The sequence below is a fragment of the Triticum aestivum genome, chromosome 4B (genome assembly GCF_018294505.1).
Source record: "Triticum aestivum cultivar Chinese Spring chromosome 4B, IWGSC CS RefSeq v2.1, whole genome shotgun sequence".
Classification (NCBI taxonomy): Eukaryota; Viridiplantae; Streptophyta; class Magnoliopsida; order Poales; family Poaceae; genus Triticum; species Triticum aestivum.
The window spans coordinates 146,382,273-146,409,807 of NC_057804.1; the positions used below are offsets into that span (position 1 = coordinate 146,382,273).

At 45.3% G+C, this 27,535-nt stretch overlaps 2 protein-coding genes across 3 annotated transcripts; one reads left to right on the forward strand and one right to left on the reverse strand.

Annotated features, from left to right (window-relative positions):
* Positions 1–9,818: 9,818 nt before the first annotated feature.
* On the forward strand, positions 9,819–14,408 carry LOC123091536 (GPI transamidase component PIG-T). 2 transcript variants are annotated; one of them, XM_044513072.1, is made up of 5 exons: positions 9,819–10,207; positions 10,929–12,122; positions 12,321–12,470; positions 12,595–12,775; positions 12,866–13,209. In XM_044513072.1, exons 1-5 carry the CDS (start codon positions 9,965–9,967, stop codon positions 13,099–13,101), a joined length of 2,004 nt encoding a protein of 667 aa, XP_044369007.1. In that variant the 5' UTR covers positions 9,819–9,964; the 3' UTR covers positions 13,102–13,209. The 2 variants fall into 2 exon arrangements, with proteins under 2 accessions (XP_044369007.1, XP_044369006.1); XM_044513071.1 differs by lacking the exon at positions 12,866–13,209 and adding an exon at positions 13,981–14,408 and having other exon boundaries at positions 9,822–10,207.
* A 1,862-nt stretch (positions 14,409–16,270) lies between these two features.
* LOC123091537 (WRKY transcription factor 55) lies at positions 16,271–19,059 on the reverse strand. The gene is made up of 3 exons (XM_044513073.1): positions 18,825–19,059; positions 18,604–18,708; positions 16,271–17,063 (listed from the first exon to the last, which is right to left on the reverse strand). The coding sequence occupies exons 1-3, from the start codon at positions 18,902–18,904 to the stop codon at positions 16,580–16,582; spliced, it is 669 nt and encodes a 222-aa protein (XP_044369008.1). The 5' UTR covers positions 18,905–19,059; the 3' UTR covers positions 16,271–16,579.
* Positions 19,060–27,535: the final 8,476 nt, after the last annotated feature.

Sequence of the window (27,535 nt, forward strand, 5' to 3'; positions counted from 1 at the left end):
AACGAGATTGAACAAGGTATCGGGATACCGACGATCGAATCTCGGGCAAGTACAATACCGCTAGACAAAGGGAATTGTATACGGGATCGATTGAGTCCTTGACTTCATGGTTCATCCGATGAGATCATCATGGAACATGTGGGAGCCAACATGGGTATCCAGATCCCGCTGTCGGTTATTGACCGGAGAACGTCTCGGTCATGTCTACATGGTTCCCGAACCCGTAAGGTCTACACACTTAAGGTTCGATGACGCTAGGGTTATAAAGGAAGTTTGTATGTGGTTACCGAATGTTGTTCGGAGTCCCGGATGAGATCCCGGACATCACGAGGAGTTCCGGAATGGTCCGGAGGTAAAGATTTATATATGGGAAGTCCTGTTTTGGTCACCGGAAAAGTTTCGGGTTTTTCCGGTAACGTACCGGGACCACCGGGAGGGTCCCGGGGGTCCACCAAGTGGGGCCACCGGCCCCGAAGGGATGCATGGGCCAAGTGTGGGAGGGGACCAGCCCCAGGTGGGCTGGTGCGCCCCCCAAAAGGGCCCAAGGCGCCTAGGGTTTGGGGAGGGGGTGCTTCCACCTAACTTGGGGGGCAAGTTTCCCCCCTCCCCCCCCCCTTGGCCGCTACCCTTAGATGAGATTGGGGCTGCCGCACCCCTTGGGGTGGAAACCCTAGAGGGGGCGCACCCCCCTCCCTCTCCCCTATATATAGTTGAGGTCTTGAGGGCTGCCAACACATGAGTTTCTCCCTCTATTGGCGCATCCCTACCTCTCTTACTCCTCCTCTCCCGTGGTGCTTGGCGAAGCCCTGCAGGATTGCCACGCTCCTCCACCACCACCACGCCGTTGTGCTGCTGCTGGACGGAGTCTTCCTCAACCTCTCCCTCTCTCCTTGCTGGATCAAGGCGTGGGAGACGTCACCGGGCTGTACGTGTGTTGAACACGGAGGTGCCGTCCGTTCGGCACTAGGATCTCCGGTGATTTGGATCACGACGAGTATGACTCCTTCAACCCCGTTCTCTTGAACGCTTCCGCTTAGCGATCTACAAGGGTATGTAGATGCACTCTCCTCCCCCTCGTTGCTAGTCTCTCCATAGATAGATCTTGGTGACTCGTAGGAAAATTTTGAATTTCTGCTACGTTCCCCAACAGTGGCATCATGAGCTAGGTCTATTGCGTAGATTCTTTGCACGAGTAGAACACAAAGTAGTTGTGGGCGTTGATTTTGTTCAATATGCTTACCGTTAGTAGTCCAATCTTGTTTCGACGGTATTGTTGGATGAAGCGGCCTGAACCGACCTTACACGTACACTTACGTGAGACAGGTTCCACCGACTGACATGCACTTGGTGCATAAGGTGGCTAGCGGGTGCCAGTCTCTCCCACTTTAGTCGGAACGGATTCGATGAAAAGGGTCCTTATGAAGGGTAAATAGCAATTGGCATATCACGTTGTGGTTTTGCGTAGGTAAGAAACGTTCTTGCTAGAAATCCATAGCAGCCACGTAAAACATGCAAACAACAATTAGAGGACGTCTAACTTGTTTTTGCAGGGTATGCTATGTGATGTGATATGGCCAAGAAGAATGTGATGAATGATATGTGATGTATGAGATTGATCATGTTCTTGTAATAGGAATCACGACTTGCATGTCGATGAGTATGACAACCGGCAGGAGCCATAGGAGTTGTCTTTATTTATTGTATGACCTGCGTGTCATTGAACAACGCCATGTAATTACTTTACTTTATTGCTAACCGGTAGCCATAGTAGTAGAAGTAATAAGTTGGCGAGACAACTTCATGGAGACACGATGATGGAGATCATGATGATGGAGATCATGGTGTCATGCCGGTGACGATGATGATCATGGAGCCCCGAAGATGGAGATCAAAAGGAGCAAAATGATATTGGCCATATCATGTCACTATTTGATTGCATGTGATGTTTATCATGTTTATGCATCTTATTTGCTTAGAACGGCGGTAGTAAATAAGATGATCCCTTACAACAATTTCAAGAAGTGTTCTCCCCTAACTGTGCACCGTTGCTAAAGTTCATTGCTTCTAAGCACCACGTGATGATCGGGTGTGATGGATTCTTATGTTCACATACAACGGGTGTAAGACAGATTTACACACGCGAAACACTTAGGGTTAACTTGACGAGCCTAGCATGTACAGACATGGCCTTGGAACACAGAGACCGAAAGGTCGAGCATGAGTCGTATAGCAGATACGATCAACATGAAGATGTTCACCGATGATGACTAGTCCGTCTCACGTGATGATCGGACACGGCCTAGTTGACTCGGATCATGTAACCACTTAGATGACTAGAGGGATGTCTATCTGAGTGGGAGTTCATAAGATGAACTTAATTATCCTAAACATAGTCAAAAGATCTTTGCAAATTATGTCGTATAACTCGTGCTTTAGTTCCACTGTTTAGATATGTTCCTAGAGAAAATATAGTTGAAAGTTGACAGTAGCGATTATGCGGACAGTAGAAAGCTTATGTCCTTAATGCACCGCTGAGTGTGCTGAACCCCAAACGTCGTTTGTGGATGTTGCGAACATCGGACATACACGTTTTGATAACTACGTGATAGTTCAGTTAAACGGTTTAGAGTTGAGGCACCAAAGACGTTTTCGAAACGTCGCGGAACATGTGAGATGTTTCGAGGGCTGAAATTGGGATTTCAGGCTCGTGCCCACGTCAAGAGGTATAAGACCTACGACGATTGTCTTAGCCTGCAAACTAAGGGAGAAAAGCTCAATCGTTGAGCTTGTGCTCAGATTGTCTGAAGTGCAACAATCACTTGAACCGAGTGGGAGTTGATCTTCCAGATGAGATAGTGATGTTTCTCCAAAGTCATTGCCACCAAGCTGCTAGAGCTTCGTGATGAACTATAACATATCAGGGATAGATATGATGATCCTTGAAGTATTCGCGATGTTTGACACCGAGAAAGTAGAAATCAAGAAGGAGCATCAATTGTTGATGGTTGGTGAAACCACTAGTTTCAAGAAGGGCAAGGGCAAGAAGGGATACTTCATGAAACGGCAAATCAGCTGCTGCTCTAGTGAAGAAACCCAAGGTTGAACCCAAACCCGAGACTAAGTGCTTCTGTAATAAGGGGAACAGCCACTGGAGCAGCATTACCCTAGATACTTGGTAGATGAGAAGGCTGGCAAGGTCGATAGAAGTATATTGGATATACATTATGTTAATGTGTACTTTACTAGTACTCCTAGTAGCACCAGGGTATTTAGATACCGGTTCGGTTGCTAAGTGTTAGTAACTCGAAATAAAAGAGCTACGGAATAAACGGAGACTAGCTAAAGGTGAGCTGACGATATGTGTTGGAAGTGTTTCCAAGTTTGATGTGATCAAACATCGCACACTCCCTCTACCATCAAGATTAGTATTAAACCTGAATAATTGTCATTTGGTGTTTGCGTTGAGCATAGACATGATTGGATTATGTCTATCGCAATACGGTTATTCATTTAAGGAGAATAATGGCTACTCTATTTATTTGAATAATACCTTCAATGGTCTTGCACCTAAAGGAATGGTTTATTGAATATCGATCGTAGTGATACACATTTTCATGCCAAAATTATAACATAGTAATGATAGTACCACTTACTTGTGGCACTGCCATGTAAGTCATATTGGTATATAATACGCATGAAGAAACTCCATGCAGATGGATCGTTTAGACTCACTTGATTTTGAATCACTTGAGATATGCAAATCATACCACATGGACAAGATGACTGAAAAGCCTCGGTTTCAGTAAGATGGAACTAAATAGCAACTTGTTGGAAGTAACACATTTTGATGTGTGCAGTCCAATGAGTGCTGAGGCATGCAGTGAATATCGTTATGTTCTTACTTCACAGATGATTCGAGTAGATGTTGAGTATATTTACTTGATGAAACACAAGTCTAAATTATTGAATGGTTCAAGTAATTTCAGAGTGAAGTTTAAGATCTTCGTGACAAGAGGATAGAATGTCTATGATATGATCATAGAGATGAATATCTGAGCTACGAGTTTTGGCACACAATTAAGACATTGTGGAAATTGTTTCACAATTAATACCGCCTGGAACACCATAGTGTGATGGTGTGTCCGAACATCATAGTTGCACCCTATTGGATATGGTGCGTACCATGATGTCTCTTATCGAATTACCACTATCGTTCATGGGTTAGGCATTAGAGACAACCGCACTCACTTTAATAGGGTACCACATAATTCCATTGAGACGACACCGTTTGGAGAAACCTAAGTTGTCGTTTCTTAAAGGTTTGGGGCTGCGACGCTTATGTGAAAAAGTTTCAGGTTGATAAGCTCGAACCCAAAGCGGATAAAATGCATCTTCATAGGACACCCAAAACAGTTGGGTATACCTCCTAATTCAGATCCGAAAGCAATAGGGATTGTTTCTTGAATCGTGTCCTTTCTCGAGGAAAGGTTTGTCTCGAGAATTGAGTGGGAGGATAGTGGAGACTTGATGAGGTTATTGAACCATCACTTCAACCAGTGTGTAGCAGGGCACAGGAAGTTGTTCCCATGGCACCTACACCAATTGAAGTGGAAGCTTATGATATTGATCATGAAGCTTCGGATCAAGTCACTACCAAACCTCGTAGGACGACAAGGACGCGTACTGCTTCAGAGTGGTACGGTAATCCTGTCTTGAAGGTCATGTTGCTAGACAACAATGAACCTACGAGCTATGGAGAAGCGATGGTGGGCCCAAATTCCGACAAATGGTTAGAAACCATGAAATCCGAGATAGGATCCATGTATCAGAACAAAGCATGGACTTTGGTGGACTTGCCCAATGATCGGCAAGCCATTGAGATAAATGGATCTTTAAGAAGAAGACGGACGTGGATGGTAATGTCACCATCTATGAAGCTCGACTTGTGGCTTAGAGTTTTTCACAAGTTCAAGGAGTTGACTACGATGAGATTTTCTCATCCGTAGCGATGCTTAAAGTCCGTCGGAATCATGTTAGCACAAGCTGCATTTATGAAATCTGGCAGATGGATGTCAAAACGAGTTTCCTTACCAGTTTTCGTAAGGAAAGGTTGTATGTGATACAATCAGAAAGGTTTTGTCGATCCTAAGGATGCTAAAAGGTATGCTAGCACCAGCGATCCTTCTAAGGACTGGAGTAAGCATCTCGGAGTTGGAATGTGCGCTTTGATGAGATGATCAAAGATTTTGGGTTTATACAAAGTTCATGAGAAACTTGTATTTCCAAAGAAGTGAGTGGGAGCACTATAGAATTTCTGATGAGTATATGTTCTTGACATATTGTTGATCAGAAATGATGTAGAATTTCTGGAAAGCATATAGGGTTATTTGAAAGGTGTTTTTCAATAGAAAACCTGGATTAAGCTACTTGAACATTGAGCATCAAGATCTACGAGGATAGATCAAAAATGCTTAATACTACTTTCAAATGAGCACATACCTTGACATGATCTTGAAGGTGTTCAAGATGGATCAGTCAAGGAAGGAGTTCTTCCCTGAGATGTAAGGTATGAAGTTAAGACTTAAAGCTCGACCACGGCAGAAAAGAGAGAAAGGATGAAGGTCGTCCCCTATGCTTTAGACGTAGGCTCTACAGTATGCTATGCTAAGTACCGCACCGGTTGTGTGCCTTGCTACATATCTGGCAAGAGAGTACAAAGGTGATCAAGGAGTAGATCACCAGATAGCGGTCAAAATTTTCCTTGGAGTAATAAGGATATGTTTCTCGATTATGGAGGTGATAAAGAGTTCGGCGTAAAGGGTTACATCGATGCAAGCTTTAACACCTATCCGAATGACTCTGAGTATCAAACCGGATACGTATAGTGGAACAACCATTTGGACTAGCTCCAAGTGGAGCATGGAAGCAGCATTTACAATATGACCTAGAGATTTGCGAAGTACATACGGATCTGAATGTTACAGATCCGTTGACTAAAACCTCTCTCACAAGCAGAACATGATCAAACCCCAGAACTCATTGAGTCTTAATCACATGATGATGTGAACTAGTTTAGTGACACTAGTAAACTCTTTGGATGTTGGTCACATGGCGATGTGACCTGTGAATGTTAATCACATAGCGATGTGAACTAGATTATTGACTCTAGTGCAAGTGGGAGACTGTTGGAAATATGCCCTAGAGGCAATAATAAATAAGTTATTATCATATTTCCTTGTTCATGATAATCGTTTATTATCCATGCTATAATTGTATTGATAGGAAACTTAGATACATGTGTGGATACATAGACAACACCATGTCCCTAGTAAGCCTCTAATTGACTAGCTCGTTGATCAACAGATGGTTACGGTTTCCTGACCATGGACATTGGATGTCGTTGATAATGGGATCACATCATTAGGAGAATGATGTGATGGACAAGACCCAATCCTAAGCCTAGCACAAAGATCGTAGTTCGTATGCTAAAGCTTTTCTAATGTCAAGTATCATTTCCTTAGACCATGAGATTGTGCAACTCCCGGATACCGTAGGAATGCTTTGGGTGTACCAAACGTCACAACGTAACTGGGTGGCTATAAAGGTGCACTACAGGTATCTCCGAAAGTGTCTGTTGGGTTGGCACGAATCGAGACTGGGATTTGTCACTCCGTGTAAACAGAGAGGTATCTCTGGGCCCACTCGGTAGGACATCATCATAATGTGCACAATGTGACCAAGGGGTTGATCACGGGATGATGTGTTACGGAACGAGTAAAGAGACTTGCCGGTAACGATATTGAACAAGGTATCGGGATACCGACGATCGAATCTCGGGCAAGTACAATACCGCTAGACAAAGGGAATTGTATACGGGATCGATTGAGTCCTTGACATCGTGGTTCATCCAATGAGATCATCGTGGAACATGTGGGAGCCAACATGGGTATCCAGATCCCGCTGTCGGTTATTGACCGGAGAACGTCTCGGTCATGTCTACATGGTTCCCGAACCCGTAGGGTCTACACACTTAAGGTTCGATGACGCTAGGGCTATAAAGGAAGTTTGTATGTGGTTACCGAATGTTGTTCGGAGTCCCGGATGAGATCCTAGACGTCACGAGGAGTTCCGGAATGGTCCGGAGGTAAAGATTTATATATGGGAAGTCATGTTTTGGTCACCGGAAAAGTTTCGGGTTTTTCCAGTAACGTACCGGGACCACCGGGAGGGTCCCGGGGGTCCACCAAGTGGGGCCACCGGCCCCGGAGGGCTGCATGGGCCAAGTGTGGGAGGGGACCAGCCCCAGGTGGGCTGGTGCGCCCCCCCCCCCCAAAAGGGCCCAAGGCGCCTAGGGTTTGGGGAGGGGGTGCTTTCACCTAACTTGGGGGGCAAGTTTCCCCCCTCTCCCCCCTTGGCCGCTACCCTTAGATGAGATTGGGGCTGCCGCACCCCTTGGGGTGGAAACCCTAGAGGGGGCGCACCCCCTCCCTCTCCCCTATATATAGTTGAGGTCTTGAGGGCTGCCAACACATGAGTTTCTCCCTCTATTGGCGCAGCCCTACCTCTCTTACTCCTCCTCTCCCGTGGTGCTTGGCGAAACCCTGTAGGATTGCCACGCTCCTCCACCACCACCACGCCATTGTGCTGCTGCTGGACGGAGTCTTCCTCAACCTCTCCCTCTCTCCTTGCTGGATCAAGGCGTGGGAGACGTCACCGTGCTGTACGTGTGTTGAACGCGGAGGTGCCGTTCGTTCGGCACTAGGATCTCCGGTGATTTGGATCACGACGAGTACGACTCCTTCAACCCCGTTCTCTTGAACGCTTCCGCTTAGCGATCTACAAGGGTATGTAGATGCACTCTCCTTCCCCTCGTTGCTAGTCTCTCCATAGATAGATCTTGGTGACTCGTAGGAAAATTTTGAATTTCTGCTACGTTCCCCAACAGTGGGCTAGGGTTCGGTCGCCCAGGGGGTTATGGGGGAGTGTGGGGGGCGGCCTGGGCCGGCCTGGCTAGCAGCTGGGCTGACTGGCCCAGTGGGGGGGGGTCTCTTTCTCTTTTTTTGCTGGTTTTGTTTTTTTTATTCTTTTCTGTTTTATTTTAGTTGCACTTTAAATTACTTAGGCATTTTCTAAAAATGTGTTTACTTCACTACAATTATCTTTGTAATATTCGGCAACCACCGAACATTTTTGTTCTAATTTTTGAAAACTTTTATTGTTAGATTGATTTTGAATTTGAATTGAATCGGTTTCGAACTAACACGAGGTTAGTAACAGTAACCGAGGTAACGTGGCATCGTTAACGCGGGATTACTGTAGCCTAATTATCCGGGCGTCACAGTGTACACACGAGATTTACGAGTTCATGCCCTTCTCGGAGGAAGTAATAGCCCTACGTCTCGGTGCCCGGAGGCGGTCGATTGGATTATATGCGTGTGATGTTACAGGGGGTGCGAACCCTTGTGCCAGAGGAGGGGGTGGCTTATATAGAGTACGCCAGGACCCTCACCGTCCTCCATTACAAGGGGCTTAATGTACATAAAGTAGGGGCGTTACTGATAACGCCAGCCTTAAGTGCTATTAATGACCTAAAAACTACGGAGTGAACGCCTGCCCGTTGCAATGCTGAGTGACTCTTGATCTTCGGTAGGTCGAGTGACTCCTTGAATGGTCGAGTGGCAATAGGTAGGGGGACACCCGAGTGATATGACTGGTCGAGTGGATTGCACTCAACATCTTTGACTGGGGGTCCCTTGTTGCCTCTTGGACTTCTTATCTTCCAGGGTAGTGACCTTGGGTAGGACGTATGGGTCAGGCCCATGACTCTACCCCAGGTTTTTATCCTCATCAGATTGCACTCAACGCATTTATTGGGCACTCCTTGTTGTCTCGTGAGCTTCTTTGCTTCTAGGGTAGTGACCTTGGGTAGGACGTATAGGTCAGGCCTATGACCCTACCCCAGGTCTATATCATCATCATCATCCTCGTGGTGGACATGTGTCCTCGGGCTCCGTCGTTGCGATGACGTTTGCTCAAGCGCCGGCGCGGAGCTTGGGAGGTAGTCCAGGAGCGGATGCAGATTGTGGTCTGCATCAACAACATTCTCGTGGTGGACATGTGTCCTCGGACTCCGTCGTTGCGACAACGTTTGCTCCAGCACCGGCGTGGAGCTTGGGAGGTAGTCCAGAAGCGGATGCAGATTGTGGTCTGCATCGGCGGCATCTGAAAGATGTAGGATCGTGTGCCGGGTTTGTGGTACGTGGATGGCAGGTATGGTTTCCTCCTCCGACGTCTTAGTCATGTGGGGGGTGCCATATCTGGAGTTCGATGGCGTGTCCGGAGTGTTGCCCCGGTCTGCTTCGTTCAACGGTAATGGTTTCGGCTTTGGCGAGCCACCTTGGAGGTCCGCAAAGCTGCATATCAGCAATGGAGCAGCGTCGAGCTCGGGTGTAGAGGTGATCCGTCATTTTTTTCCTTAGTGGCTGCTGTTGTGATGCCAGAGGCAGGTGACGAGTGTTGGTGTCAATTTCAGTGGTTTCTTCACTTTTGTTTGTATTTTTATTTTTTAGTTGGTGTTCCTTTGTGCAAAGGCTAGCGTTTTACTATGTATCCAGGTTTGCTAGATCCGTGTGTACGTGACTTGTATTATGATTCTTACTATCATACAAACGATACACGTATTATCATGCAATAAAAATAAATCGAAACGGTTGTATTTGCGCCAATCGGACGGCCGCGCGGCGTCGCGCGCCGGTCGACTGGCGGAGAGCATTGGCCTCCACCCAATCGGTCCGGCTGACCCAAAAACCCATTTTTGAGTCGTGGCACCCAAATCATCGGCACCGAATCGCAACGCGAGCTGACCTGCTCTGTTTCTCCGCCCCTATGACCTGAGGCGCTACCGAGTGATCCCGGCGCCACGCGCCCCAGCAAAACCACGGCGACCAACTCTGCGCGGGCGCTGATGGTGCCGCCGTCCACCGCGCCGCGGCTCTGCTTCCTCTCTCTGCTCCTCCTCCTCCTCCTAGCCGCAGCCGCTTCTGCCACCGCAGATGCTGCGGCGGCGGAGGAGTTCACGGAGGAGCTGCTCCTCCGGCCGCTCCCGGACCGCAAGGCGCTGGCCCATTTCCACTTCCGCTCCTCCGCGCCTCCCGCCTCCGCCGCCGGCCGACACCACCACCTCTTCCCCAAGGCTATCTCCCAGCTGGTACTTAACCCCCATAGATCCCTCTTCTCAACCATAGAGATCTCTTTCTACCTGCTGTCCTATGGTTTCTGTTCGGGATAGCTCGTGTAATTAGGGACGCAGAAATTAAGCCATCTGGATCCGTAGGCACTCTACTGAGAGTAACACCAGGTGCAGTAACTGCCTCAAAGCTGGTTGCTGTTGAATGTTGATCTATTTCAGGCTTGCAGCTAGGATTAGATTAGGGTATTTATTCTCCTAGTCATAACATCGACTAGCTCAGGCAGTTTCCTGTTCTATTGTGGAAATGATGCAATTAAAATGTCTGTAAAATCTAGGATACCTTAATTTCCAATCGACTTGGCTGGTGCTTCTGTTTGGGCTTTGCAAGAGAGACATGGATAATCTCTAGAACGTAAACTGCCTTAAGTTTAGATCAAAATTTGTCTTGATCAAATCAGGATTATAAAGCACTTGGCAGAGAACAACCTACCTATCTAGTTAACTTTCTAGTTTCATCATGAAAAGTGCTCTTGTCTATCTATGTTTATTTCTCCCTATTTTAGCACCTCAGCTGCTAAAATCCAGGCATTTCCGAACCTCTTCTATTCTGTATGATAATTACACGGTCATGAACTAAGATTATAGGAACCTCCACTGCTCATCTGTTTAATAACTTCCTACTGCCTTGTATGAATGTTTTGGAATTACTGTTAAGATCATTCTGTTCTGTCTAAACCAGGTCCAAAAATTTCATATTAGTGAACTGGAGCTATCTTTCACACAAGGAAGGTGGAATTATGAGCAATGGGGCGGATATGATCCAATGTCAACAAATAATGCAAAGCCCCCTGGTGTTGAGCTGTGGGCAGTTTTCGACCTTCCTTTGGCCGAGATTGATGCCACATGGAAGAACCTGACACACACACTATCAGGACTGTTTTGTGCATCCATCAACTTCTTAGAGTCTTCCACTGCATTTTCTGCTCCTCGTTGGGGATTTAAATTGAATGAAGGCAATCTAAGATATGGGGCATTGCCTCGGGAAGCTGTCTGCACAGAGAATCTAACACCTTGGCTGAAACTTCTACCGTGTCGTGACAAAGCTGGGATAGCTTCTTTGCTGTACAGGCCTTCAGTTTATAAAGGATATTACCATTCACAAAAGCTAAAATTGAAAGCATCACAATCTCTTGGTATTATTCTTGATCAAACACTCACAGTTGTGCTGCAACCAAATACAGTTAGTGGTAAACAGCTACATTCTACTGGTGGACAACTTCAGCCCAGCTGGTCCATGGAACATCTGTTCAGTAAGAAGTTATCAGGGAAATGTCTTGTGTCTAAATCCAGCAGAGTTTTTGTAGAGATTGAGAAAGGCATAGTTGACAATGTTGACAAAGCTGGGTCAGATGTTTCATGGAATAATGATTTATTTGTATTGTCAACTGCCCCAGACAGGTCCCTCAAAGAATTAGATAACTTGGAAGTCCAATCCTCTTCACTATATGAGTATGATGTTAACAACTACAACAATGATAAGCCTTTGAATGTGGGCATAACTTGGAAGCTTCCCTTGATATGGTCTTGCACCCGTGCGCCGTATCATGCAAGTAGATTTCTTATGGGTAGCGGAAATGAAAGAGGCTCAATTGCCATGTCATTTCTATCCACTGGTCTAGATAAGCAACTAGTGGACAGCTCAAATGATTGTTCGATAAAGGCTGTAGTTTTCCAGGTTGTTCCATGGTATGTCAAGGTCTACTATCACAGCCTAGAAGTTTTCATTGATGGGAGTAGCAAGGCTATATCAGAAGTAGTTGACAAGATACATGTCACTCCATCAGAAGACAAGCTTTTGCCTGGTACAATGGAGATGCTTCTTAAGTTTCCTTGCAGCATGCAATTGGCTACTCTTACTTTGGACTTCGACAAGGTGTGCTCTGCTGCTTAAACTACTGAAATTACGTTCCTTTTGGATTTGAAATAAACTTTTTACTCGTATTATACTTTTGACCTTTGGGTCAAGCCTCCACTTGTTGCTTGACCGCCGTTCATTCTGCAGTTAATGATATGCATGCATAACTAAATAATTTCACCGACTTATGTCTATGGTATATGGACCTTTTTTCAGGGGTTCCTACACATAGATGAATACCCTCCTGATGCTAATCAAGGATTTGATATTCCATCAGCTTTGGTTAGCTTTCCTGAGTTCAACTCTAGCCGAAGTTACCCTGAAGCTGATCCATTGTTTGTGTCGCCTTTGCTAGAGAACTTCAAGGTATATGCTGTAGAGATGTTATGGGTTCATCAGTAGTGTCAGGGAAAGAAAAACGCTTACTACGCCGGAGATTTGAAATATTCTGCATTGATTTTTCTCACTGCGGTATGTCTTTATCCTGCAGGAAGATGGTGTTGTGAAGTCGTACACAGAAGTGTTGCTTGTTCCATTGACAACTCCTGATTTTAGCATGCCATACAATGTTATCACCTTCACTTGCACTGTCTTAGCTCTTTATTTTGGCTCACTACTTAATGCTTTGAGACGAAGAATCGGCGAGGAAGAGAGGGGATTGAAGAAAGCAGGTATTTTGAGTACTTGGTTCATGTCATACGTTTTTCTTTTTCATGATGCTGTCAGCTCTTGTTAGGGAATTGCAATTTGCACTGCTTCAGTCTCAATCTCAAATGCTGAGGTGGTCGACGATTTATTTTTTCTGTTGGATCTGAAACCTTGGCACAGCGGTAAAGCTGTTGCTTGTGACCATGAGGTCACGGGTTCGAGTCCTGGAAACAGGCTCTTGCAGAAATGTAGGGAAAGGCTGCATACTATAGACCCAAAGTGGTGGGACCCTTCCCCGGACCCTGCGCAAGCGGGAGCTACGTGCACCGGGCTGCCCTTTTTTATCTGAAATGTTAGCTGGTGGTGCTGTTCTGACACAAGAAATCACTGCGTTGTTGATGATGTATATTTTTTCCCCCAAAACTGAAAACATAGGAGTATGAGCTACTCCCCGCTGTCCCCATTTGTAAGACACCCTGTATCTCTTACATGACGTCTTACAAAAAGGAACGGAGGTACTCCCTCCGTTTGGAATTACTTGTCACAAAAATGGATAAAAATGGATGTATCTATAACTAAAATACATCTAGATACATTCATTTCTTGGACGAGTAATTCCGAACGGAGGGAGTAGTACTAGTTATTATGAGTTCTTTTGGTTATCAATAAACTGAGGATTGGAACAAGGATTGATATTCATGTAAAGATCAATTTTCTGCCAGCAGTACAGATTCAAATGAAACCTGTTGTTTTCCTTCGTTTCATCAACCATACCTAATCTTCTGGATAAACTTTTTTGGGTTTTGCCCTCTCCCCTGCAGAAAGGAATAGGGTTTAGATTATTGGACTCACAGAGCATATGTTGATATAGCATAAAAAATGAAAATTTGAGGATATTTTTCTTCTGTTTACTCTATCATTCTTTCTGATTGCAGTTGCTGGTCTCAGTCTCAAAATTTCGTTGCAATGTTTCCTGTATGTAGCATTGGAACATAAACGATCTTTAAGGTGTTATGGTAGCTTCTGTGTCAAATTTGTGGTTACCTCATGGTGTTGAATCATCCATCGAGTTGCTTCATATTGTTACACAAATGATTTTTTGCTGGCAATTGCTTGACTATTTTGATTCCTTGAATTTGACCTCAACACATCTCACTAGCTTTACTGGTCAGGATTGTAGCTTACCACAGCTTAAACATTTGTCTAACCAATGTCAATTCTGTAACAGATAAGAGACGAGGTCTCATTCCCCTATTGATAGCTAAGCTAAGGGGGCAGAAGGTTGATCCGTTGGAATCAGAATCCACGTCTCCTGCATCTCTGCCGTGGTCAAAGCTACTACTCAAAGTTGTGTTCGTCGCAGTAGTAGCTATTGTGTTCCATTATTTGTCGAACAGTTAGAGGACTAATATTGCTGAGAATTTTGATCAAATCCACGGTGGTAGATCGTATCCTTCTTCTTTTGTAGCATGTATGTATTACCTACATGTACAGGTGCTTGCGCCGGGGCCATCTTTTTTGTGACATCCTTGGTTGTTAAGAAGATTCTGCTCCAGTTGCAGCTTGACACCTTGTACATTTTTGTAGCGTGGCGGTTTGTACCCCTTTCTACAGTTTGACCTACACCTCATTCAGATATTCCAGCCCCTTTACTTATTACAGAGTTTAACTGGCGAGAAATGCATCCCTGTCCTTGTGTCTGCACTAAGCCTGATCATGGGCAGCCCGGCCCTGTCCCACAAACCTGGGCTGGGCTGGGTTGGACTTGTCACTTGAGCCGGGTTTGGGCTTTGTCTTACAGCCTGAAAGGATATCTGGGTGGGCCCAGGCTTCCATTATTCAACATTTTGGGCTGGGCTTAGATGTGTAGAACTAAAACAACAACATTCTTGTCATGCTTTTGGGCTTTGGGCTTGCATTCGGGCTGGGCTTGGGCTCAAGAACATGCATATTTGGGCTTCAGGCCAGGCTTGGGCTTGGGCTTGGAGTATGAGGTTGGGGCTTTTTGAAGCCCAGACCGAAACCCGGCCTGGTGTATGATCAGGTTTAGTTTGCACTTACATTTTTTAGCAACTCTAGCAACCTTCAAAATGTGCATGGAGTGTGGTCCATGATTGTTTTTCAGGCTGCTGACGCGACGCGCAAACTCAGAGTTTGTCATAATGCGGTTTCTTCTTCTTCTTTTTTCTTTGGTTGCATCAACTCAATACTCATAAGTTGGAGGTATTCAACACTTAAATTGACATAACATTGCAATACGATGGTCTTATATATGATACATAATTAATAGACGAGTAGTTCAAAAAATGTTACTTTTACATATATGTAGCAGCTATAGCTTGCATTTTCATGAGCCCGAGTCGATAGCGAATGCTATGCACGGGACATGCACATGTGACGAGTCGGCTGTCGACTAGGTATGGCATTGTGACGGTCCGATGTGGTTCACGTCGGAGTGAGACTGTCGGAGTGAGACTTGTAGGGGACGTGAGCGACATGGTAAACGCAGCCACGGTCCTTGGCGCGAGCTCCCTTTCTGTGTCCATTTCCTTGTTGGTTGTGCCACCTCGAACTCACGCCAAATGGCATGCTCCTCTCCACCGCCAACGATTGCACGATGACGGTCTCCTCGAAGACTTCACCGGGGTGAACGACCTAGGCTTATGCGGCGTAGCGGACATCATATGCCTCCTTAACAATGAGGGGGCGAGAAACTAGTCGTGTCAGGGCATGTGTGCGTCATTGGGCAGACTTTGGCATGGTGTCGGGCGATCTTCAGGCTGGCAAGAGGTGGCCTGTGGTGCACTCCAGCCCGTAGGTCTCAGTGATCCCACTCCTTAGGGACCAGGGCGACATTCTCTTGCGCGTCCTGGTGATCCCACTTCTCTCCTTAGCGATGAGGGCGCCCTCCTCGTCCAGGATCCGTTCCTCCTCCGTGAGCGGCGCCCAATCCAACCATAGGGAAAGCATCATAGTGAAGATGAGGGGAGTGGAGCCAGAGGGGGACGTGGAGAGGGAAATGGAGTTGTGGGCAGTGAGGAGATGAACCGGGACGGGAAACTCCTGCCTTTTATAGCCGTGGGGCGGTGGACGGCGAAAAAATGTGGCAGAGAAATGACATGGGCAGTTGGCCACACGGCAGCGGCCGTCAGTTTGGCCTGTTTTTGTGTGCAGAAGCCTTCTTTGAATGGTGTGATTGTGAAGAGCCTTGCCTTGCCTTGCCATGCCATACCTTCCTGGAGTTAAATCTATAGACTCATTCGAATGGTGTGATTGTGAAGAGCTATTCTTCTCCCCCTCGTGCCGCTGAAAAAAGAACTTTTATCTGAATCAGATGTATATAGACATGTATGTACATTTCAGTCAGTATGTAGCCCATATAGAAATATGCAAAACATCTTATATTGTGAACAGAGGGAGTAATATAGTACTACCTCTGTACACTAATGTAAGACGTTGAACATCTTACATTAGTGTACAGAGGTAGTAAGTTGCATAAACCAACACACGCATCCAGGGAATCTGGAACCTTGCAGTACTTCATTAGTGACCGAACGGCGAGCCAAACTACTTCCAAATGGGAAACATTACCTTTCTTTTTCAAGGTGATGTACTACTAGATAAATAAATAAACTTCAGTCTAGTTCTTTACATCATCCAAGCACACAAATCTGGCTCGAATCTGAATGCAAAGGAAGCAAAAGAACAGCGGTGGCAGCAGCGGCAGTAATCTCTTGATGTGGATCCTTCAGAACTTCAGAACAGCAGTCGTCGCTACTCAGACTCAACCTGCAACAAGGACCAAGGAGCTCCCCAGCACACTTCCATCACAAGAACTGGAAGTACTCGATGCATCTCGACTGGCCGATCGGCAGCAGTGTCCTCGACAGAGCATGACCGCTAGCAGCGCCAGACGAAGCGTCTGTTCCAGCAAGACTGTCGGTCTCCATCTTGACTGGGGCATCGCCTGCCGATGGTGATGTGTCTGTCCACTGAAACTGGTGACCGTAAGCGCCTCTGTCGCTCTGTTGGTTGGTTGTGCTCGCTGGAGACTGCAGTGTGCCCGGCAACGTTAGGAATGTCGGCTGCTCGCCGGTGGCATGCGACCCAAAGCAGATGGACACTGCTCTCCTCGAGGACGACTGTTCAGTGGTGTCTGGGGCGCTGCCGATGGGCCTCGAGGTGGTGTTGCAGCTGTGATGGTTGAAGTAAGTGACCGTGAACAATGGTGGGTCGCTCATGTCCTTCTGCTGGACTTGTTTCGTCGCAGGGCACTTCAGGTCAGTCTTGTAGGTACATCTGTAGTAGAACCTGCAAATTGTACAACGCAGATTTAAATTTCCAAGCCCGAAGTAAACAGAAGAAATCTTTGACAAAATATAGGCAGACAATAGTTGCATTCAAGAGCAAATGCATTTCCAGGACTAGTTAGGGAAGTATAGACATACAATAGGTGCATTCGAGAGTGCATGCATTTGGCATGGCTTCTGTGGTGTAGTGTCCCATCTAATGACAGTGCAAGTAATTTTCTTTTTGAGGAAAGTACAAGTAAATTTTGACACCTTTCCTCTGCCAACTTGCCTTATTCTTCTTCACATTTGAGTGCTTTAAGTAAGCAACTAAGCATACATGCATAGAGTAACATTACTTACAACATTCCTATAAAGAAGCACAATTGTTAAATCGTGTGCTTATTTTCACCTCTCCCCCCATCAACATTCAATCTATTAAAATTAGGCCAAAATGTTCCATAGTACCACACGCTTTGGGGACCTTTTATCTACCGCTTTCTAAAAGAAGAAACGTTAACATCTATGAGCAGTCTCTTGATGGACTAACAGGATCGATGTTGGGTCGCATCACGGGCCAACCAGTCTCCAAGGAAGTAAAAGAAGTATTAGCTGGGACCGTCGGCATGATGCTAAAGGTTGCAGACTTGAATCAGGACAAGTGGGCAAAACAAATGAGGAAACTTCTAGCCTGCTAGTGATATATATTAGATTTCAAACGACTTGCAAATGACAGGCAACAAAGGAGGTCCAGTTGCGATTTTTTTATCCATATGGCGAGCCAACACTTTTTTGGATTTTTATTTGTCTTGCTGGGTTGTCAATTACGTAAGAGATAGCCGCTGTGAAGGTCCCTACGCCGATTACATAAACAGTTTTTAGTTGACGTCTTGACGAGCATGCCTTTACTTTCCACTTGATTAAGGGCTATGCCGACACTTGTCGCATTCTAGTTCCGCCAAGAAGTAACTAGTGGAAAACCACGCAATATGTTATGTCCACAACAGAGTTTGCTGCAAAGAATCAAATACATTGACCAGACCGCCTGCTAATACACAAACTCTGGGTGCGGTAAGCGGTGATGTGATTTGTGGTACTGATGAAATTTTATTATTCCAAAAAATAAGCTTAATTATTTTGATTTTAATATCTGGCCCATTCACAAGCTGCATACAAAGAAATGTCTCTATTTCTATGTATAATGTTATAGAAACTAAAGATTACTAGTCAATAAACATGTTCTCCACCTATAGTAGACTAAAAAGATTCCTGCATGCATATTGGCTAATTTTCTTGATATAGCGAGCTAGGAATTCTTCCTGTTAGAAAAAGGAGTAGAAGGTCCAGGACCCCCCCAAAATGTTCCAGATCAACACACGCCCTCAGTAAATTCACCCAATTTCAGTCCCTGCTAATTCACCAGTAGATCTACCAACACCTAGAAACCAACCGTTCTACTTGAAATTACTTGACCACACACAGGCAACACATGCATGAACGGGAATAGGAAAAATATGGAGCTTGGGGGAATGGAGTGAATCGGCCAAGAACAAGAAGCAGACCTCGGGAAGTTGGAGTTGGAGAGCTTCTTCTCGCCGTACTTCCTCCACTGATGCCCGTCGTCGTACGGCGCGTAGGTGTCCGCCGTCCACGTCCGCTCCTCCTTCCTGGCGTCGCCACGCACAGCAATGGCAAGAGCAGAAAAAGGAAAATCAAGAAACTGAAGCGCAAAGCATCGACCTTCTGCTGCGAGAAATTAGCAGGGCAAACTGCGGGAGCGTACCGGATTCTTTGCTGGGTCCTGGTTGCCCTGCCGCTGGATCCCAGGTCGCTGGGGTAGGAAGGGACGGAGTCCAGGGCCATGGCGGTCGGTCGGAGAAGGAGAAGAGAAGCGAGGAGAGAGGAGGGAGAGGCCTTGGGATTTTGTGGGCCGGCGGTGGAGAAGAGGCGACGTTTCTGCTGGGGCCTTCCTCGGTCTCTCTGACTAGCTTTATTTATAGCATTAAACAACGACGGCGCGGGGAGGAGCATTCTTCAACGTTAACACGCGTCGCCCCCTCTCCCATGCTTCCCCTTCCCTTAACGGCGCTTATTACTCCCCACCCCCATCCAGGCATTTCCTCCTGCTTTTTGAACCTTTTCTTCCAAGAGTGTACTACTTTTGTTAAAGATTTTTCAATTTAAAAGTATTTAAAACATGTTGATAATCCGGTCTCTATATTTATGACTGCTTCCTAAATTTATGAAAACGTTCATAATCTGGTGTTTCGGGCAGCGCAGTCCGCGCGAGTGGTTGTGACGGCAACCAAACTTTCGATGCGGCGCAGCCCGCGCCAATGGTTTATGGCGTTAATTGGTATTTCAGTGTGGCGCAACCCGAGTCAATAGTTTGTGACTTTAACAAGTCTTTCGGCGCGACGCAGCCCATACCAATGGTTGCGACATCAATCGGTCTTTCGGCGCGACGCAGCCCACACCAATGGTTGCGACTTCAATTGGTCTTTCGGTGCCGCGCAGCCCAAGCCAATGGTGTGACGTCAATTGGTCTTTCGGTGCGCGGCAGCCCGTGCCGATGGTTGCGACATCAATCGATCTTTCGACACCGCGCAGCCCACACCAATACGCCAACTGGTCTTTCAATGCAGCGCCGCCCGCGTCAATGGTTGTGACATCAATCGGTCTTTTGATGCGGCGCAACCCACTTCAATGGTTGTGACGTCAATTGATCTTTCTGAATTATTCTTTTTTTCTATGTACAACTAAATATCACTTAAGTCATGTAGGATTTTTAAAGCATGACATGATAAACTTGTAACTTGTAACCACTTTGGTTTGTAAGAACTTCCTAATGTATAAGTTCTTACAAACCAAAGAGGTTACAAGTTTTACAATAGAAGAGTAAATCTGGTTTGAATTTTGATGGTTAACTTTGGTTTAGTCTGACAGGGAAATTAAATCTAACCCAAATTGTCCCAATGCCACAAATATGTGGTTCAATGGATATATTGACAATAATAAATGATAACCGTGTGCATCTTACCCCATGAAAAAAAAGCCAGAAAGTTGTTCCTCTGCACTGCCAATCAATCTTTTTTCTATAAATAATTACTCTTGCTTTGAACCTTTTCTTCTAGGAGTCTTATTTTTCACTAAAGAATATTTGATTCAGAAGTATTACAATATTTTTGATGGATTTTGCACATTTGTTAAATATCCATATTAGAAGTTTGATTCGCTGTTTGGTAAGGGTTTCTTTCTCTGTATTTTTCAAAATGTTTTACCTAGAAACTATCTTGTATAACTTCATGGAAAGACCGTTCCCTAAATTTATGGAAACAAACACAGTCCTCTGGCGTGACGTGCCCGCCCATCAGTGGACTTGTTTAACGTTGTTGCGTGCTTTGACTTGTCTTGACATCATGCCTGACGTGAAAAATGTTGAGCGGCGTGCGTTGTAATAGCTATGTTATAGTCTAAAGCCAAGATTATTATTTTTCATACAAAATGACGCATCATTTAAGTTATGTAGGACATTTAAAACCATACAACTGCAATCATGTGTTATTTTTATCCTTATATGCATTGTGGAGATCTACAAAACAAATACGCAAGTTCTCAATTTTTTCTAAAAAAATAGGCTCCGAGTTCTACAACAGAAATAGTAGTAAAGGTGGTTCGAATTTTGATGCTTATCTTTGGTCAATGTGACAAAAAAAAATTAAATCTAACCATGGTTGTTACATTGCCACAATGGTTTAAAGGATATTGAGAATAAATGATAACAGTGTGCATCTTACTCCACAGAAAAACCAGAAGGATGTTCCTCTCCATTACCAATATTTCCTAGGTATCTATAACAAAAACAGGGAGCGGCCACGGCAATCAGCTAACGGCATGAGTCGTCATGACAGAGCCCGGCACATGGATCCTGAATTCTGAGAAAAACTATATGCAAATGTCAATGCAGCCCCATGTGCAGGGGGGACAGCTCATGCCCCGCAATACATATTTTTCTTTCCATCTCATGCAGTTTGGTCTTATGTTAGTTGTTAATTAAGTAGAAGAAAGGTTTAGCTTTGTGAGCACAAAATCTTGGGTTTGGTGGATCAATCGTACCGACACAGGCTAGCACTGGAATCAATCAACAAATTTTAATACCGCCTTATGTACCCTAATCTCTCATAGTAATAGTCTTTTTTAAGCAGTTCTGTGGAAAGGATATGATATATAAAAAGAAAGGTGAAGGGTTGGAAGAACAAGTCTAGTTAATGACTCCTAGTTTAATTTAGTGGTACTCCTACTGGTTTACCGTGGCCACTAATGACAACATGGAAGCAAAAATATGTGCCCTTGTGATACGTATCGTGAACCTTGTGAAATGGCATAATTCATCACATTTCACTAGTGCAAATGAATATTAGAAAAGGGAACAAAAGGTAAATGTTAAAAGATCATGATCACTTATGGAAAATGGAATTGTGGCAGAATTATTAGCTGTTTTTTGTTCTACAGTTGTAGCAGAGATCATGACCATCAGCATTGAAAAAAGTCATCAACTAGGTGACTAATCAACTAAACCATTTCACTTTCAAGGGCCAGTGGACCACAGAAATCAAGAGAGGCGATCTGGCCATCTCAGAATTGCATGAGAAATATTTTAGCTATTTGAGATTGTGGCTCTAGTTGTAGCCGCATCACCCCAATGAATTTTTATTGTTTCGTTGCGGCCGATAGAGTAGTCATCAAGAACTTCTGGTGATACATTCAAACAGTGCAAGGATTAGTTTATTTGGATTGCTGGGACAAGATCGATTGCTTCTTGCATTTTTCTTCCTTCCAAAATTTGTCAATTTTTATGACATACTTAGCACAATGACAAGCAACCAATAATTGATTTTTTTAGGAACAGTTTGGTTCCGTGAGAAACTAAAACTGAAACTAAAAACATTTAGCTCGTGCTCTAAAAAGAGCCTTGAGGAATCGTTTGTAAGACAATGCAGTCCTTGTATTGCTTTTCTTGTCCTCTATAAAAAATGCACACAACTAAAGAAAACCACCTTGTCACCTGTTTCATTTCCAAGAGATTGGAGTACTAATATTTTTTCCAAACAATAACAAAAAAAAGCTTGGTTCCGGCTGTGCCCACTGAGGAACCATAATTTGGTCGAGTTTATTAATTTCTTCATGCATATTAAGAAAATAATATCAGTGTTGTAGTAATTTCTTCATGTAGTTAAAAAAAACCATAGAAGTGTTTGTTTACGTCTTAGTTGAGTGAAAAAACTTCTCGGCCGACTTCAGGAGCTACGCCCGCTACACTTGTATCGATGGTTTTCTGAAGGAGATGGGCTCGCTAGGGGCCTTAGAGGTGGCGGCGACACCCTTACTACCATCGTTGGAGCACAACCAACCACTATGTCTTCGAGGTTTGGATGCTACTGTCACTAACTCTCCTCTGACCATTGGGTAAGTGGTGTCTGTGGGTGGCGACATTGTTGAGGCAGGTGCGTTGACAGCTAATTGCGAAATAGCTTTGCGACTTACTCGCTGGCTTGGAGGCGGCTAGCCCTAAATCTGGCAAGTCGATTACTTGCCTCTTGGCAAAGAAGACAACCAAGGGCAGAATCAAGAAGGTGGACGTGCCCTCAGACCGACAATCTTCAAGGAGAAGTCACTTAGGAGCAAAGGCAAGAAGAGTGGCATCGTAGGAAGACGTCCATGCCTGCCTAATGGACGACCCTCAGTCTATTGGACCATCCTTGTGGTTTGGCTTGTCACCGTGGATTTGGTAATGTCCATTGTCTTCAGTCGAGGTGTTCTCGTTGGGGTTCCTTTACGATGTAGAGCTGTGGGGGTTTGTTATTGATGCAGATTGAAATGTTTGTCGGAACAATTGTGCATTCATGCTTTGTGAGTAGTCCACACGTGTTTGTATTGGCTTTTGTCGGGTTTTAGTTAATTAACTGGACAAATCTTTTGCCTCGGTTTAAGAAAAAAAAGGTGAGACGGATAGTTCTCGGCATCAACCGATAAGTAAAACTGTAAAAAAAAATCATTCAATTGAGATTTAGCAAAACCTAAAACAAACTCTCCGAACAAAATTATACTAGCCCAGATGCTATAGAATTGTGTGACTTAATTAATCAAAGGGCTTTTGCCTCTGTTGAAAGAAAAAAATAATGTGAGATCGATAGTTCTCAGCATCGCCAACGAAGTAAGAGAGTTAAAAAAATTCCATTCAATTGAGATTTAGCAAAACCTAAAGCAAACTCTCCGAACATAATTATACTACTAGCCCAGATGCTCTGGATTTGTGTGACTTTATTAAACTCAATCAGGGGGCTAATAATGGGAGAAAACAAAGACGAATGCTGGTGGATCCGGTATCTGCATGCATGTGTAGCTGCGTTGTTCCAAGTGTGCAAATTGATCACTCTTCATCGATCCAGGAGAAGAACGATCTGTCCATCATTAGTCTTGATTATCCTGTCTATGCCGGTGGCGGTGGGATGGTTCCTGGAAGATCACTTCAGAGTCTTAGTCCCCTGACTTGTTTTGTACCACTTTTGCTTTCTTAATCTGATGCAGGATTCGATACACCATAATAATTTAATATGGCACAACAAACAGAAAACTGTATTATAAAAATTGGAAGTAACATGGCAGAGCCAAGCAAGCAAATCCCCTACAGATGTTGCTAATGTGTAATGTCATTATAGCAAGAGGATGCAGCTCTTGGCAAAATTCCAGAAATAATGAAAAGGAAAATATATGAAAACTTGGCCGGATGCGCTGCAGCAATTCTTGCTGCTTTGGCAGAGCGTGAGCACTTGGGAGGTTGTGGAAAGCATGCAGGATACGACCTCAAGGTCTTGGGAGACGAACGGTCAGTTTTCGGTCCGATCCACGTATGCGGCCAAGTTTTGGGCGAGAGGGGTTATACCCACGACAGATCTAACTTGGAAATCACGCGCGCCGCTTGGGCCAGGGATGTGGACCCGAACCTGGGCCGGATGCGCTGCAGCAATTCATGCTGCTTTGGCAGAGCGTGGGCACTTGGGAGGTTGTGGAAAGCATGCAGGATACGACCTCATGGTCTTGGGAGACGAACGGTCAGTTTTCGGTTCGATCCGCGTATGCGGCCAAGTTTTGGGCGAGAGAGGTTATACCCGGATCTAACTTGGAAATCACGCGCACCATCACTATGCAAATTCTTTACTTGGCTGGCCTTGCGGGATCGATGCTGGACGTCTGATCGCCTAGCACGGCGTGGGCTACCGCACCAGGATGCGTGTCCTTTTTGTGACCAGGAGCAGGAAACAATCAACCACCTACTACTCACGTGCGTCTTTTCCAAGACGTCTGGAAGGAGATTTGCGAGGCTTTTGGGCGGCCGGACTGGGCGCCGACGCAGCACGATATCCTTGCACCTTGGCTATGCAACAAACATGGATTGAACGACATGAGCATGAAGGATCTGCGTACTATTCTAGGACTAACTATGTGGGAGCTATGGAAGCATAGGAATGCCATTGTCTTCGATGGGGCACAACCCTCCTATGAGGTGTTGCTACGTAGAATTAGGCTCGAGGGCTTAGTGTGGGTGTCGGCAGGCCTACTGAAAGGGGATGTAAGCCCCTTCTTTAGTTGGCTGGCACAGTGGGATAGGCGTGAGGAGTAGCGTACTTTAAGTATTGAACATTGTACTACGGTGGAGGCATTCTTTTGCCCTTCTTCTTTAATATATGATATGTACACTCGTGCATATTCGAGAAAAGAATATATGAAAAAACACACATTCAAATTAAGTTGTCTCAGACAAACAATTAGCTGAAGTCGACACACAACAGTCATGGTAAGCTATATATCTCACACAACAAAATACGAGGCGAGATTGAAATAAAGTCACTTATAGAAAATAACTGTTTGGATAACGATGAAGATGGTTGTACTTCGACACGTGAGATTAAGCACTAGGTTTAATTTCACATGCATATCATTAGTGGGAATTCTTATATCAGTGGAAGATGATGTTTATGGTGAGTTCTATTGATCTTAAAACTCTTGAACTCCAGTTTTTATTAGATTGTGTGTGTGTGTAGGCCTACATTGTACTTTGTATTTCTTTAAGTCGCTTCTAAATTAAGGGTCTCTTTGATTCGCAGAGTTCTAAAAACATGAAAATAGGAAAACAAAATATGATTGGAATGTCATTCTCATCCCAATCATATAGGATTTTGGTTTTGGTTTATTTGATTGCATCGTATGAAAAAAAGGATGTTTTTTTCAAAAAAAAGTTTGAGTGGATGGCGGAAATTCTACGGGAAAGTAGTACAAATAAATCTTTAGAAAATATTTCTATAGGATTCAGTCCTATGAATCAAACAACCAACATAGAAATTACCCATAAGGATTCTAATCCTCTAATATTTCTACGAAAATCCTTTGAATCAAAGGAGCCCTAAGAGTCCCTACGAGGACATTCGATAAGAGAATTTTTACGATACCCTATACCGCTGACAGGGGAGAGAGCAGTATATTAAAATCCGACCACTCATTTTCTGAGGGTAGGATAGACATAGGTTTGTTGTCATGGGAACGTTAGCTATGTCGTCGGTCAGCACATAATGGCGACCGGAAATTGATTTGTTGTCCCACGACTCCTCCACGGTGTTCTTCGACCTCCTACTCCGGTAGCTCGAGCTTGGACGGAGGCACCCGCCGAGCGGTCGTCATCGACCACGACCTCCGCCTCGAGCTCGTCTTCTTCGTCGCGCGCCCGAGGACCACCACTGGCATCTGCGTGCTCCCTCGCCTGTCTCCACTGCGTTCTCGGCCATCTCATCGCGTCCATCGAGCCCGTGGCGATCTGCCGCTCATCCTGGCCTCCTTTCACGTAGTTTTCGTCCACCGTAGCATTGTCTCACTCAAGTCGGCACCCTGTATGCCATGGACATGTCCCTGGAGTGTAGGGCGAGACGGCGGGCCTGAAGTCGGCGACGCGGCCAATCACGGGTGAGACGGCGGCCGCTTCCGAAGGGCAGATCGATCGAGTAGATGAGCGCAAAGCTCCGACACGGGGCACCTGCAGGTACGGGAGAGAGCAGCGGGGTGCCTGTGGATAGGAGGACGAGGAAAGACTAGTCGCGGCCTCGCGGTGGAGCAGCGGTGTCGGCGTGGCGGGTCCTCTCCAGCGCTTAGCGGCAGGAGGAAAAGGAGGTTGGAGGGACGGGAAAGAGCTGTGGAGCGTTGATGGCGAGGAAGATGGCCTAGCAAGACAAACCTTCTGATTCACCATAAAAGGCCAGGCGCACACTGGCAACGGCTGGAACTCGCGTTGGCGCGGTCGGGGACGGCGAGGGCGGGCCGGCGGGGTGGGCTGAATTTTTTTACTTCCCAAAATACCCTCAGGACTTGTATACTGGAGGAAAGGAGCGAAGCGGTGCAAGCTATACCGCTCGCGACTCGATGCCAAATTGGAGCAGTATAGATCGATCGTTACCATTAGATTTTACAAATGGATGGTTAATATTTATCCCTGGGTAAAACTGAAAAGATAGGGGGAAAGGAGCCTTTAAGAGTTTGTATTTCAGGGTGTTTTACGGCAATGCATCAAGGTTGTCAATATTTCTCTCGCGTAGAGAAATGGGAAGATCTTACCTTCATGACCTCTGAATTTTTCGACCCAGAAATCATAGATGGTCACTTGAGAGTAACAATTCCCGGGACCAACATAATAACAAGTATTACTACCACTGTTAAAATATGTCTTTGACTTAGTACCACTTTATTTTGGGACGGTGGGAGTATAATTCAAACCATTTTCATAACACCGACCGGTACAGATGGATCTCGTGGTAATGCCAGTAGCATAGCCACCCATGTGCAGGGATGAAGGTGGCTGTGAGGAGATTCATTGTTAATGCTTTAGGCTTTGAGGTCTAATTTTCAGTACTACAGCAGCCAGCAGCAGCCACCTAGAAAGTCCAGAGGAAGCAGCCTAGCTAGCTAGAGAAACGAAACGGCAGTGTTGACAGACTTTTTTATTTTATAATTCTGCGGATGTTGCTGCAGTCCAGCTAGTAACTATATTTAATATCCACACTTGTGGTTGCAATGAGGTACCGAGAATGACAATTAACTTTGGCTCCTCCATGGCTTCATCCAAGGTCCTGTTGATCAGAGAGTTTTTTAATTCTTTTTACAAAAACGACCCTGCGTTATATGTGAGGGACATAACTGTCTGTTTTGTTAAAACCCTGGAGAAAAAGAGTATTATAGACAAGTTCAAGTGAGGCGCCGCCCACCTGCCAATGGCAATGAAGGCCGCGCCACATATCCTCTGCTCGCTTTGGCTTGCATCGTCTTCAACAATAGCTAGCACGTGCCGCCTATGCTAACTGGGGTTTGACGTTGTTGACACCTCGACACACAACTGCTTCATGCAAGGCAATGTTGTCCAGCTCTCGGCAAGAACTTCCTCCTAGCACCTAG

Bases quoted from the DNA above. Each gene is read 5' to 3' on its own strand.
- LOC123091536 (XM_044513072.1), top strand. From the start codon at position 9,965: ATGGTGCCGCCGTCCACCGCGCCGCGGCTCTGCTTCCTCTCTCTGCTC. The intron at 10,208-10,928 runs GTACTTAACCCC...TGTCTAAACCAG, and splicing joins CCAAGGCTATCTCCCAGCTG to GTCCAAAAATTTCATATTAG. The intron at 12,123-12,320 runs GTGTGCTCTGCT...ACCTTTTTTCAG, and splicing joins TTACTTTGGACTTCGACAAG to GGGTTCCTACACATAGATGA.
- LOC123091537 (XM_044513073.1), bottom strand. From the start codon at position 18,904: ATGGCCCTGGACTCCGTCCCTTCCTACCCCAGCGACCTGGGATCCAGC. The intron at 18,709-18,824 runs GTACGCTCCCGC...TGGCGACGCCAG, and splicing joins AGGACCCAGCAAAGAATCCG to GAAGGAGGAGCGGACGTGGA. The intron at 17,064-18,603 runs GTCTGCTTCTTG...TACAATTTGCAG, and splicing joins TCCAACTCCAACTTCCCGAG to GTTCTACTACAGATGTACCT.